Genomic DNA, 13,388 nt, shown 5'->3' on the forward strand with positions numbered 1-13,388 from the left:
CAGAGCTTGTTTCCCCCACATTGCCTCTCATTTCACTGATAGTCACTATGCCCACGGCTTGTTTGCTTGATGATGATCCTTCTGGTCTTTTCTTGCTTTCTTCTTGATTGTCCTCGCTTGATAGCAGAGCCATGTCATCCATCGTCACCGCTTTCTCCTCCAAGTATAACGCTAACCACTTAACCAGTCCAGTTCTGTGTCTTGTTGACTTCTGGTGTATCCGTACATCATCCACACAGCGTTCCCTCACTTTTTTGGGAACCTTAACCTCCAACGTTTTGAAGGTCTGTCGTGCTTCAAGTTCAGACGTCAAGTTCAGATTCTCCAGATGGCTTACTGCACCCCATAGCTAAGATGCCAGTTTCAGCAACCCTTCGTCGTCGAACTCCCTGACTGGGCGAGCGTCTATGAGTCTTTTCACCAGCTGGTCCGCATACGCATACTTATCTCCAAACCTTGCCTCCAAGATCTTAATTGCCTTGTTGTAGGCTCTGTCTGGCACTAGATAGTCGCATCCCATGATAGCTTGATGCAGCTCTTCTCCTTCACAAGCATCCATGAGCAGTTGGTACTTGTACTTCTCTGGCACAGCTGCATTTGCCATGTGTCGACGGAAGGCATGCATAAAGGTCCAAAACTCCGCCCGACCTTGTCCTTTAAACTTGGGAAGTGTGGCAAGCGGCATGTGCATCGTGGCCACCAATTCTCTTATTTCTTTACCTATCTCTGGTTCTCCTTGTGGACGAGTCTTTGTGATCTAAGGCGCTTTGTTTGCAAGCATTGGCAGTAAAGATGAGGCCATTTGGTTGACCTTGATCGATGCCTGTCGCTGGGTTTCTCCCGTGATTGCTGGAGTTCTCCGCCGAAAGCTGTGAGCTATCACTTCTTCACGTCAGTGCTGATGTCTCTTGACTTGCCACCATTCCAGTGTGCTTCGTCTTCATCCACTCTGCCTTAAGCGCTCGCAATGCTCGGTTTACTTCGTTCGACGCTGCCTCAGCTCTGGCCACTGCTTGTTTGATAATCCAATTCCCTACTGTAATTTTCCCGTGGATCTTCTAATATTGCAAGCTCATTTCCTGTTTCACCACCCTCTGATTGTATCTGGGTGGACGGATCCATTGTCAGTAGGTTAAAAATTTTGCTTCCATCTTGGTCCAACTCCTTCTATGTCGCCGGTATACCCAGTCTCCGACATCTTGCTTAGTCAAATTATTTGAATTACGTTTGTTCTTTCACTTAGTAGCACCTGCCAATCTGAGTATGTTTTCCGGCCACTTGTGTTTAATTATTGGGCACGTACTTATACTTCCAATTACGTTGACACTATGTCTGGGCTTAGGTTCAACAGAATGGCACGTACGTGTGCCTTGTCTCACTCATTTATCAGGGCACGTGCGTGTGCCTCGTCTCACTCATTTATCAGGGCACGTGCGTGTGCCTCGTCTCACTCATTTATCAGGGCACGTGCGTGTGCCCCGTCTCATTTATCAGGGCACGTGTGTGTGCCTCGTCTCACTCATTTATCAGGGCACGTGCGTGTGCCCCGTCTCATTTATTAGGGCACGTGCGTGTGCCTCGTCTCACTCATTTATCAGGGCACGTGTGTGTGCCTCGTCTCACTCATTTATCAGGGCACGTGCGTGTGCCTCGTCTCACTCATTTATCAGGGCACGTGCATGTGCCTCGTCTCACTCATTTATCAGGGCACGTGCGTGTGCCTCGTCTCACTCATTTATCAGGGCACGTGCGTGTGCCTCGTCTCACTCATTTATCAGGGCACGTGCGTGTGCCTCGTCTCACTCATTTATCAGGGCACGTGCGTGTGCCCCGTCTCACTCATTTATCAGGGCACGTGCGTGTGCCTCGTCTCACTCATTTATCAGGGCACGTGCATGTGCCTTGTCTCACTCATTTATCAGGGTGCCTGTGCCTCGAATATTGCGACCTTGTGCACAGTCGACCTGGCAATCACTTTCATTATATCAACCATTATTTTCATTACCAAATTTATCATTATATTTATCAGTCATTATCTCCATTAAGCAGCAAAATTCACTGCCAGCATTTTCCATACACATGTCATTACCTTCACCATCATCATTATCACGAAGAATAAATCACTGTCCTTACTATGTTGACTCATCATCTTCCCTAAATGTCACTATCATTATCACATTAAAAGCGACTTCACTATCATTATCATCCCTAAGTATTATTATCATTGTCATCATTATTATTCTCTATCTTCATAATGATTATTTTCACTAAGTATTATTACCATCACCATTTTCACAAGGTATTAAGTATCACTATCATTTTCATTATCACTCATCATCTTCACAATAACTAATTTTTTCACTATCATGGTCACTGGCACCTGATATCATTACAAACCTCACTATGATATTTATGTGATTTACTAAACTATATCACTTCATTCAATCATGATTGCTAATTGGTGTTGTGCACTTACAGTACATCAGACAACTGTACTGCTGACATTTGTTTTTCACTTGTATATGCACTACTGTACACTGAGAATGATTGAGCTCACCCGGATAAGATTATTTTCTTCACTAATAGGGTTCAAAATATTATCGCGGCGAAAAGTATACTGGCGTTGCCCTGTACTCCTCACCTGCTGGCAAAGAGTGTTGACTCCCTGCTACACGGTAGACCATTCACGTTTGACTTACATCGCCTTCAGAGCGATTATGTGATAATAAGATTAATCCACGTTCCACTCGAAGTTATAATCCGGTCAAACCTGTTGAATACAATTCATTCTTATTATTTCAAATAATAAATCTTACATAGGCAATCATACATGACACTTATAATTAGTACTTAATTTGCCATATTCCCATGTTGTCACAATGATAACCGATACAGTGGACACAGTCTACCTGTGTAAACTTAAGAACAGGTTGAACTTACGTGTTGAAGGTCTCAAGAGAAATGGGTTAGGTGTTCACCCTATGATGGGGATAGCTACAGTGGCAGTGCCCGGCGTCACTATCCCAACCCTGGCTGGCCGACTTTGTTGCGTCATGCGTTTATATGCAAACAAGCTCCCCTTACTACCACCCAACACACCAACCTCCTCCGTGTTTCTCCATCTCCACCAACTCAATACTCTATAATGGGCAGGCAACGCCCAATAAACATGACATGATTTACAGCCTAACCCATAATATTTGTTTCTGGGTCATCCTACTCATTACAGTGTGGGGTTATGCGATATTGGTTCACACTCAGGATGGGTTGGAGAAAGGAAACTCACAATGTGCTTTCTGTATACATATTGTATAGGATGTACAATGCAGCTTGGTGCTGGGAGGTGGCAGCGTGAGTCCAAGTGTGGTATAGAGTGAGCTGGTTGGTGAGGGTGCTCAGAGGAGGCCAGGCAGCTTGTAGGGCGCCATAGTCGCCGGCAAGAGGGGGAGGTGTTGCTTGCTGGTGGCTGTAGGAAGAAAGAGGTAGGTCACGGCGGGGTGAGGTCTTATATAGCAGGGGTAGGCGTGGGTTGGTAGTTGACCTCCGCCTTGTTAGGCGGCGTTGGTTGCCGACCTTGACCACGAGGCATACGCTGGGGAATTCGAAGAGGGTTGGCTGGTGCGGTAACACTTGTGGAGTAGTCATATTTTTTTTTCTTTTTTACTGGGATTAACCCACCCGTGCACATGTCACTGACCCACATCGGGGCCTGGGGGGCGAAAATGTAATAATAATAATAATTCATGGTAAATAACATTTATAATACAAAATTGAAAATAAAATAATAAATTAATAATGATAATAATAATAACACTGTAAAATAATAATAATAAAGAAATACAAAATGAAAAAAGAGATCAATAGTGAGAGACAATATATGTATCTTGTGTTGTCAGTAGTAAGAGAAACAATTGAGACCCAACAATTGTGTGTAAATGAGGCAGAAAGTCAGATCAGCAACCTGGGACTTGGTCACAATTTTTGTGATGCCATATAGCAGCAGGGTCCACCATTAGACAATACGTTATGCTTCTAATAGCGCCAGATATGAACACTCAACTGAGTGATGTCCCAGGCAATATGACAGTACTCCAGGCAGGGGCATCTAGATATGTTAATGATCTTTGTATAAGTCCTAGTAATTTATTTATTTGATTTACCTTCTCACAATGATTTTTAAAAAGTTGCCCGATTGTGTCTTCAGTGTCAGCTTTTGCCTTGGTAATGAATTATAAAGAGAAAACGTTAAAACTAAATTTGTAAATTCAACTAAAATGTTACAATTGTAGACCAAAAAAAATTTTTTCTTTAGTTTTTAATATTAGGTAAGGTAAGGGTAAGTTTGGTTAGATAATACTAAGTTAGGTTACCGTTAGAGAGTTTGATTATCGAGTGAAATAAACTGGGGTGTCTGACACTCTGGTGGTCACAGTGACTCTCTCTTAAGTAACCAAATAGCATATTGGCTTCACCAGCTGTGTACAGTGTAGTGTATCAGCACAAGACAGGTGCGCACTGTACCACTCTGGAGAAGGTGCTCAGAAAGTTGTCATAAAACTTGTCAACAATTTGAAAGTCGAAGTATAATTGGGCGAAAGTTTGTACGAGTGTATGAACGTCTTCCTTAACACGTCTGAAATTATTGGTTGATGTTCAAGAATTGTCTGAAAGTCATCAGGTTTTAAGTTTGATCATTTCAGTGTCGTGTGAGATCGTCCTTGTATACAGAACTGTATTGATCAGTATTGTACATAGAAAGTTCTCCCACCAACTATCACTGTATGTTTATCTTTCTCTCGTCACTAAATTGTCGAACATAATTCGTCGGCAGTTATTTATTTGTTTTCTTAATTTTATTTGCATGAGATGCTATTTTGCCAAGTTTGGTGTTATAGCTTAATCTTTCACTGTACAATGTGTCATGTCAACAGTCACAGGTTTTTTGAGTCTGGATGAAGTTTGGCACATTGCGTAATTATATACTGTACCTCTGGCTCCCATTTGTTTCTTTCCCTTAATACACCAACATAAACTTCATATGACGTCAACTCTCTATGGACCACTGGACCAGTCTTAATCACGCGCTGACTTTCTGTACATATAATCTCAATGAATAAGTGACGTCACCACATTCTTATCCACTCATAACACAATCAAGACGACTTCATCACATAACCTAGTGTTTACGTGCCCGCACTTCTCATCCCATTAAACACCAACGTAAACGTTGCTTGACATCACCATGCTCTGGGCGACTCACCCAGAATTTCACTCAAGTGACGTCAGATATAGTTATACTGCATACAGTATACCTACTCTTTTCTTCCCATAATGCACCAACTTAAAAATTTAATGACGTCACTGTGCTCTGGTCCACTCACCGTCAAGACAATGACTTGGCGAGGTAACAGCTGGCGGTAATTGGTGTGGTCCGAGGAGGCAGCCAACACACTCGTATAGCCATCATCATAAACACTTTCATAATGCGCACATGCACGAGCTTCTAGACTGACCACCTGCCGGGGAGTTGATTGGGGAAAAATGCTCTCAAGCTAAATTTCGTGTAACATCTGTAAAGTGGATTATCTAGTTAAGGAATATTTTTAGTGTAATTTGGGTATTATTATTCAGATGTTTTGTTTGTGTTGTTTAACGCAGGTCTAACAAGTACTTGACGTTGTTACATCACCAGGTGGTAGGGATATTTATCATAAGATCCTTGTGAATCTGACCCCATATATGTGTCGGTGTATGTGTGTATGAACAGGTACTGCATGTAATGAAGATTGATATACGTGTGTGTGTGTGTGTGTGTGTCACCTTAGAAAAGACATGTTATAATCATAATATAAGCTAAGAGTATTGTCAGCATTAAACAAAATTACTGTCAGCAGGTACGAATTACTGTCAGAAGTAAATACTTCCTGTATGTAGAGAGGACAGAGAATGCTGGTAGTGAGACAGGTGAGTGTGCCAGCAGACAGACAGACAGACAGATGGCTGTGGTAGTGTAACAAGTGGTCACGCAATGAGTTCCCCAGATGTTATTGTGTGACGTAACTCGGGAAAGTTTAGTGGAAGAATTACCCGGGTTATAACGACCGGCGTGAGAGAAAGTAAGATAGGGAGATAGAGAAGGGAAGATAGTGAGAGAAAGATGGGGGGAGATAGAGAAGGGAAGATAGTGAGAGAAAGATGGGGGAGATAGAGAAGGAAGATATTGAGAGAAAGACAGGGGAGATAGAGAAGGGAAGATAGTGAGAAAAAGATGGGGGAGATAGGAAGGATAGGAGAAAAGATGGGGGAGATAGGAGAAGGGAAGATAGTGAGAGAAAGATGGGGGAGATAGAGAAGGGAAGATAGGAGAGAAAGATGGGGGGAGATAGAGAAGGAAGATAGTGAGAGAAAGTAGATAGGGGAGGAGTAGGGTAAAAATAGGAGAAGGGTAGCAGAGAGCGAGATGGGGAGATAAGAGAGAAAGGAAGAGAAACAAAAAGAGAGAGAGAGAGAGGGGGGAGGAAAAGAAAGGAAGAGGAAGTGGAGAGAGAGAGAGAGAGAGAGAGAGAGAGAGAGAGAGAGAGAGAGAGAGAGAGTTAAAGCAAAACAACAGCAAGGGAGAAAGTGAAAGGGGAAAACTGAAGGAAAGAGAAGAGAGAAAAGGGAGTGAAAATGAGATGAAGAAAGAAAAACAAAGGGAAAAAAAGACAAGAGAATGAAAGAAAGAGAGAGAGGCTGTTTCTTTGTTTGGTTCATCGTTTGTGGGAGAAATGTGAATTATTATCTGTGTGTGTTTGTATATGTTTGATTTATTATGTACATCTGCTTGTGTATACATGTATGTTTTCTTAGTACTTGTATGTATGAGAGAGAGAGAGAATGTATATGTGTGTGTGTGTGTATCCGTCTCTCATTAACAGCTTACGTCTCGAGTTGAATCACCTGGTTGTACTTTCACTGGTTCATGTTACTTTCCTCACCTGTACTGTCGAGAGTCGTTCCTCACTAGTAATTTCTCACAAACGTTCTTTTGTATTGTGTGTTTGTCTGTGTGTTTGTCTGTGTGTGTGTGTTTGTCTGTGTGTGTGTGTTTGTCTGTGTCTGTGTGTGTGTGTCTATGTATGTGTGTCTGTGTGTGTGTGTTTGTCTGTGTGTGTGTGTGTAATAATAATAATAATAATAATAATAATAAACGGTTTATTGAAAAAGTTTGCAGCCCGAAGGCTGAAAATATACATTGGACATAAATGACTTATTACATACATTGGTGGTTTAACAAAAGCCTTCATTAGAGAAAGGTGAAGGAACATACAGTGAACATACAGATTAATGTTTACACACGTAGATCATGTGAGCTGAGGTGTTGAACAGCAGACACGTAGTGTAGTAACTCCCTCACAAATGGCGTTATGAGGGCCTGATGTGGTGTAGTAATCCCTGCCAAGATGGCGTATGAGGGCCTGATGGTGTAGACTCCTCTCAGATGGTGTATGAGGGGCCTGATGTGGTGTGTAGTAATTCCTCACAGATGGCGTATGAGGGCCTGATGTGGTGTAGTAATCCTCACAGATGGTGTTAAGAGGAATCTCACATGATGCTGCACCAACTCATTCCCACGTGGTGTAAGTAGCATCATGGGGACACCACGTGGTCTGAGGTGTGGAGGTGTGTGTGTGTGCGTGTGTGTCTGTCTGTGTATGTGTGTGTAATAATAATAATAATAATAATAATAATTAACGGTTTATTGAAAGAGCTTGGCAGCCAGAAGGCTGAAAATATAAAGTTACATATTTGGGGAATATTATTGATTACAAATAATATACAAGTAACATAAGGACACAAATAAGACATATAATAACCAGATGGGGAAAAGCTCAAACCACAATTCATTTCAACATAGTGACAGTGTAGGAGAGGTGTTTACCGGGAGTGAATACACTGATTTATTACAAGGTTGTGATAATTTTACAATGGTTGGGACTGGGCTGTTCTTTATAGCGATCAGTCTGTGCACGTATGGGCTGGATGCGGTTGTGGTGTCGAAACTATTACCCCGGACAAGGATCTCAGGTGGTAGTAGAGCCGGTGTCGGGGATGGTAGAAGCTTCTACCAAATTGCAGATGAGGTCGTTGATGGTCAGTGAGAGTCGAAAGGGTCAGTGTGTTGAGCGCTTCTGATATGTGGAGTAGGAAGGGAGAGAATAACCTTGCATGCCTCTTTTGCACTTTTTCTAGGTGTTTCACGTTGTGTTGCATTTAGGGAGGAAGACCAGGTGGGGAGGCATAGGTGAGCTCTTGGGAAGTATGAATGTTGTGTGTGTGTGTGTGTGTGTGTGTGTGTGTGTGTGTGTGTGTGTGTCTGTGTGTGTGTGTGTGTGTGTGTGTGTGTCTGTGTGTGTGTGTCTCTGTGTGTGTGTGTGTCTGTGTGTGTGTGTGTGTGTGTGTGTCTGTGTGTGTGTGTGTGTGTGTCTGTGTGTCTGTGTATGTGTGTGTGTGTGTGTCTGTGTGTGTGTGTGTGTGTGTGTCTGTGTCTGTGTGTGTGTGTGTGTGTGTGTGTGTGTGTCTGTGTGTGTGTGTGTGTGTGTGTGTGTGTGTGTGTCTGTGTGTGTGTGTGTGTGTCTGTGTGTGTGTTGTGTGTGTGTGTGTGTGTGTGTGTGTGTGTGTGTGTGTGTGTGTCTGTGTGTGTGTCTGTGTGTGTGTGTGTGTGTGTCTGTGTGTGTGTGTGTCTGTGTGTGTGTGTGTGTGTGTGTGTGTCTGTGTGTGTGTGTGTGTCTGTGTGTGTGTGTCTGTGTGTCTGTGTGTGTGTGTGTGTGTGTCTGTGTGTGTGTGTGTGTGTGTGTGTGTGTGTCTGTGTGTGTGTGTGTGTGTGTCTGTGTGTGTGTGTGTGTGTGTGTGTGTGTGTGTGTGTGGTCTGTGTGTGTGTGTGTGTGTGTGTGTGTGTGTGTGTGTGTGTGTGTGTGTGTGTGTGTCTGTGTGTGTGTGTGTGGGTCTGTGTGTGTGTGTGTCTGTGTGTGTTCGTGTGTAAATAATAATAATAATAATACTAACGGTTTATTGAAAAATTCTGCAGCCCGAAGGCTGAAAATATACATTGGACATAAATGACTTATTACATACATTAGTGGTTTAACAAAAGCCTTCATTAGAGAAAGGTAAAGGAACACACAGTGAACATACAGATTAATGTAGGTGTTGAACAGCAAACTCGTAGTGTAGTAACCTCCCAGATGGTGTTAGGGAGAACTCACGTGGGTAGTAGTTCTCAGATGGTGTTATGAGGGACCTGGCGTGGTGTGTAATTCTCGCAGATGGTGTTATGAGGGCCTATGGTGTAGTACCCTCACAGATGGTGTTATGAGGGCCTCACGTGGTGTAGTAATTCCTCACAGATGGTGTTATGCGGGGCCTCACGTGGTGTAGTAATTCCTCACAGATGGTGTTATGAGGCCTCACGTGGTAGTAATTCCCTTACAGATGGTGTTATGAGGGACCTGACGTGGTGTAGTAATTCCCCACAGATGGTGTATGAGGGGCCTGACGTGGTGTAGTAATTCCTCACAGATGGTGTATGAGGGACATGGTGTAGTAATTCCCTCACAGATGGTGTTATATGAGAGGTGTGGTCCCAGGCCTTATCGTAGACGGATTAACACATTGCTGGTTGTTGGGTCTCACGGCCGTTGTTACTGGGTACATGGGACCTCACTGTGTGAAGGTTAACTGGGTACCACTTACTGCTGAGTTGTTCACTGACAGCACTGTTCACCACTGTTCACCTCTGTTTAACACTGGTTCCGTTCTTTCTAAATGAAATTGTAACCTGGCGAGAACTTGTTGATATTCCGGTGGGGAGGAGGTCAGGGGAGGGGGGGGGTTGGTATGGGCCAACTTAAAAAGTTGACCTGGCTGCTCCGAGAGGAGCGCCAGGTACGTCTTGGACCCTTCGGTGGTCAAGGATGTGTGTGTGTGTGTGTGTGTCTGTGTGTGTGTGTCTGTGTCTGTGTCTGTGTGTGTGTGTGTGTGTGTGTGTGTGTCTGTGTGTGTGTGTGTGTGTGTGTCTGTGTGTGTGTGTGTGTGTAGGTGTGTGTCTGTGTATGTGTGTGTGTGTTTGTACAGTATACCACATAATAGACATCAGTGTTTATTTATATTCCACAAACGTTTATCATCAACTTGTTTACACTTTTACGGCGATGATGACGTGGGTAAACAATGGATGACGTCACTGAAGATTGTGATAATTCAGAACTAATGATTGGTGTTAAAAGAATCATTCATAATATGGTATACTGACAAAAGAAATGATACGTACGTTATATAAAGGAGGAGTTCGTTGTAATTACTGCGAACCAATTAGTTTACAATGATCATAAATAATAATACAAATAATAATAATAGTCACAGCCTGTTAAGAGAAAACAGGATGTTGACGAAAATTTAATACTGGTGTCGCAACAGAGTATGAGGAGGGGGGCAGGAGGGGAGAGACAGTAGAAGGAGGGGGCAGGAGGGACAGTAGTGAGGGAGAGGGGCAGGGGAGGGAGAGACAGTAAAGGAGGGGCAAAGGAGGGAGAGACAGTAGTGAGGGAGGCGGGGCAGTGAGGGAGAGACAGGTATGAGGGGCAGTGGAGGAGAGACAGTAGTGTGGAGGGAGGCGGGGCAGTGAGGGAGAAGGCAGGGAGGGGCAGGAGGGAGAGACAGTAGGAGGGAAAGGGCAGGAGGGAGAGACAGTAGTATGAGGGGCAGGAGGGAGAGACAGAAAAGAGGGAGGCGGGGCAGTGAGGGAGAGACAGTAGATGAGGGGCAGCGAGGGAGAGACAGTAGTATGGAGGGGAGAAGGGCAGTGAGGGGAGAGACAGTAGGAGGGAGGGGCAGTGAGGGAGAGACAGACAGAGTGTGAGGGAGGCGGGGGCAGGAGGGAGAGACAGTAGTATGAGGGGCAAGGAGGGAGAGACAGAAAGGGAGGGGAGGTGAGGGCAGTGAGGGGAGACAGTAGTATGAGGGGGCAATGAGGGAGAGACAGTAGTAAGGAGGGAGGTGGGGGCAGGAGGGGAGAGACAGAAAAGGAGGGGCAGCGAGGGAGAGACAGTAGTGTGAGGGAGGCGGGGGCAGTGAGAGAGACAGTAGTATGAGGGGCAGGAGGGAGAGACAGTAGTATGAGGGGAGGGGGAGACAGAGTATGAGGCAGGAGAGATAAAGGACAGTAGGAGAGACAAAGGAGTGTGAGGGGAGGCAGAGACAGAGAAGGAGGGGCAGGAGAGACAGTATAAAGGTGGAGGAAGGGAGAGAGAGGTGGCTGAGGGCAACAGTGAGTGGCAGTGAGGAGAGAGACAGAGTATGAAGGAAGGAGGAGAGACAGTATTGAGGGCAGTGAGGAGGAGACAGAGGGGCAAAGGAGGGGAGAGAAGGAGGGAGGCAGGAGGCAGAGAGAAGGCAGTGAGGAGGCACAGAGGCAGTAGTAAGGGCAGAGAGAGACAGTAGAGGCAAGGAGGGAGAGAGTAGTAGGAGGCAGGAGGGGAGAGACAGTAGTAAGGAGGAGGCAGGGAGAGAGACAGTAGGAGGGCAAAGGAGGAGAGACAGGAAGGAGGGAGGTGGGGCAGGAGGAGAGACAGTAGTATGAGGCAAGGAGGAGAGACAGTAGTATGAGGGAAGGCAGGAGGGGAGACAGTAGTATGAGGGCACAAGGAGAGACAGCATGAGGCAGAGGAGGCAGAGACAGTAAGGGAGAGAGACAGTATGAGGGGCAAGGGAGAGACAGTAAGAGACAGAGAAGGAGGGGAGGGAGGAGAGACAGTAAGAGGGCAAAGGAGGGAGAGACAGAAGGAGGGGAAGAGGGGGAGACAGTAGGGAGGGAGGTAGGGCAGAGGAAGGAAGCAGAGTGGAGAGGACAGAAAGAAGGAGGGGCAGTGAGGGGGAGAAAGAGTATGGAGAAGCAGTGAGGGGAGAGACAGAGATGAGGGGCAGTGAGGGAGAGACAGTAGGAGGAGGCAGGAGGGAGAGACAGAAGGATGAGGGGGGCAGTAGAGACAGAGACAAAGGTGAGACAGAAGGGCAGGAGGAGGCAAGGAGGAGAGACAGTAGTATGAGGGCAGGGAGAGACAGTAAGGAGGGGGGAGGGAGAGACAGTAAGGAGAGAAGAAGGGGGAGAGGAGGGAGACAGTAGCATGAGAGACAGGAGGGAGGAGGCGAAAGGAGGAGACAGTGGTATAAAGGCAGTAAAGGGAGGAGACAGCAGGGTAAGGCAGTGAGGGAGAGACAGTAGTATGAGGAATGAGGAGAGACACATAGTATGAAGAGGCAGGAGGGACAGTATGAGGCAAGGAGGAGACAGGGCAGGAGGGGAGAGACAGTAGTATGAGGGGCAAAGGGAGAGACAGTAGAATGAGGGATAGGGCAAGGGAGGGGAGAGACAGTGGTATGGGGAGGAGGGGAGAGACAGTAGCATGAGGAGGGCAGTAAAGGGAGGAGAGACAGTAATGAGGAGGCAAGGAGGAGACATGGTATGGGGGTGAGGAGAGAAGCATGAGGGCAGGAGGAGACAGGATAATGAGGATGTGAAGAAAGGAGGGACAGGCATGGGGCAGAGAGGAGGACAGTAGCATAAAGGGCAGTAAAGGTGAGGAGACAGTAAAGGGAGAGACAGCAGAAGGGAGGAGAGACAGCAGTATGGGGGGCAGTGAGAGAGACAGTAGTATGGAGGGAGGGGGGCAGTGAGGGGAGAGACAGGAAGGGGGCAGAGGGAGAGACAGTAGTATGAGGGGCAGGAGGGAGAGACAGGAGTATGAGGGAGGGGGGGCAGTGAGGGAGAGACAGTGGTATGGGGGCAGGAGGGAGAGACAGTAGTATGGAGGAGAGACAGTAGTATGGGGGGGGCAGTGGAGGGAGAGACAATTATGGAATGAGGAGAGGTAGTATGGAAGGTGAGGGGAGAGACAGTAGTATGGGGGCAAGAGGAGAGACAGTAGTATAAAGGGGTGAGGAGGACAGTAGTATGGGAGAGGGGGCAAGGAGGGGAGAGACAGTGGTATGGGGGCAGTGAGGGGAGAGAGATAGTAAAGTGGGGGCAGTGGGGAGAGACAGTAGCATGGGGGGGCAGTGAGGGAGGAGACAGTAGTATGGGGGGCAGAATGGGAAGGAGGAGACAGTAGTATGGGGGGCAGTGAGAGAGACAGTAGTATGAGGGGCAGTGAAGGAGACAGTAGTATGGGGGCAGGGAGGGAGAGACAGAGTATGGATGGGGCAGTGAGGAGAGACAGTAGCAGTGAGGAGAGACAGTATAAGGGGCAGGAGGAGAGACAGTAGTATGGGGGCTGGGGAGGAGAGACAGTAGGGCATGGGGCAGTGAGGGAGAGACAGCAAAGGTGAGGGAGAGAAGGGAGTGGGGCAGTGAA

At 46.2% G+C, this 13,388-nt stretch overlaps 1 protein-coding gene across 1 annotated transcript; it reads right to left on the reverse strand.

Annotated features, from left to right (window-relative positions):
* Positions 1–349: 349 nt before the first annotated feature.
* On the reverse strand, positions 350–691 carry LOC121855798. The gene has a single exon (XM_042350905.1). It carries the CDS (start codon positions 689–691, stop codon positions 350–352), a length of 342 nt encoding a protein of 113 aa, XP_042206839.1.
* Between the last annotated feature and the right edge of the window lie 12,697 nt (positions 692–13,388).

The sequence above is a fragment of the Homarus americanus genome, unplaced genomic scaffold (assembly GCF_018991925.1).
Source record: "Homarus americanus isolate GMGI-L3 unplaced genomic scaffold, GMGI_Hamer_2.0 scaffold57153, whole genome shotgun sequence".
NCBI classification, from domain to species: domain Eukaryota; kingdom Metazoa; phylum Arthropoda; class Malacostraca; order Decapoda; family Nephropidae; genus Homarus; species Homarus americanus.

Coding starts and splice junctions, on each gene's coding strand:
- LOC121855798 (XM_042350905.1), bottom strand. CDS start 691: ATGCACATGCCGCTTGCCACACTTCCCAAGTTTAAAGGACAAGGTCGG.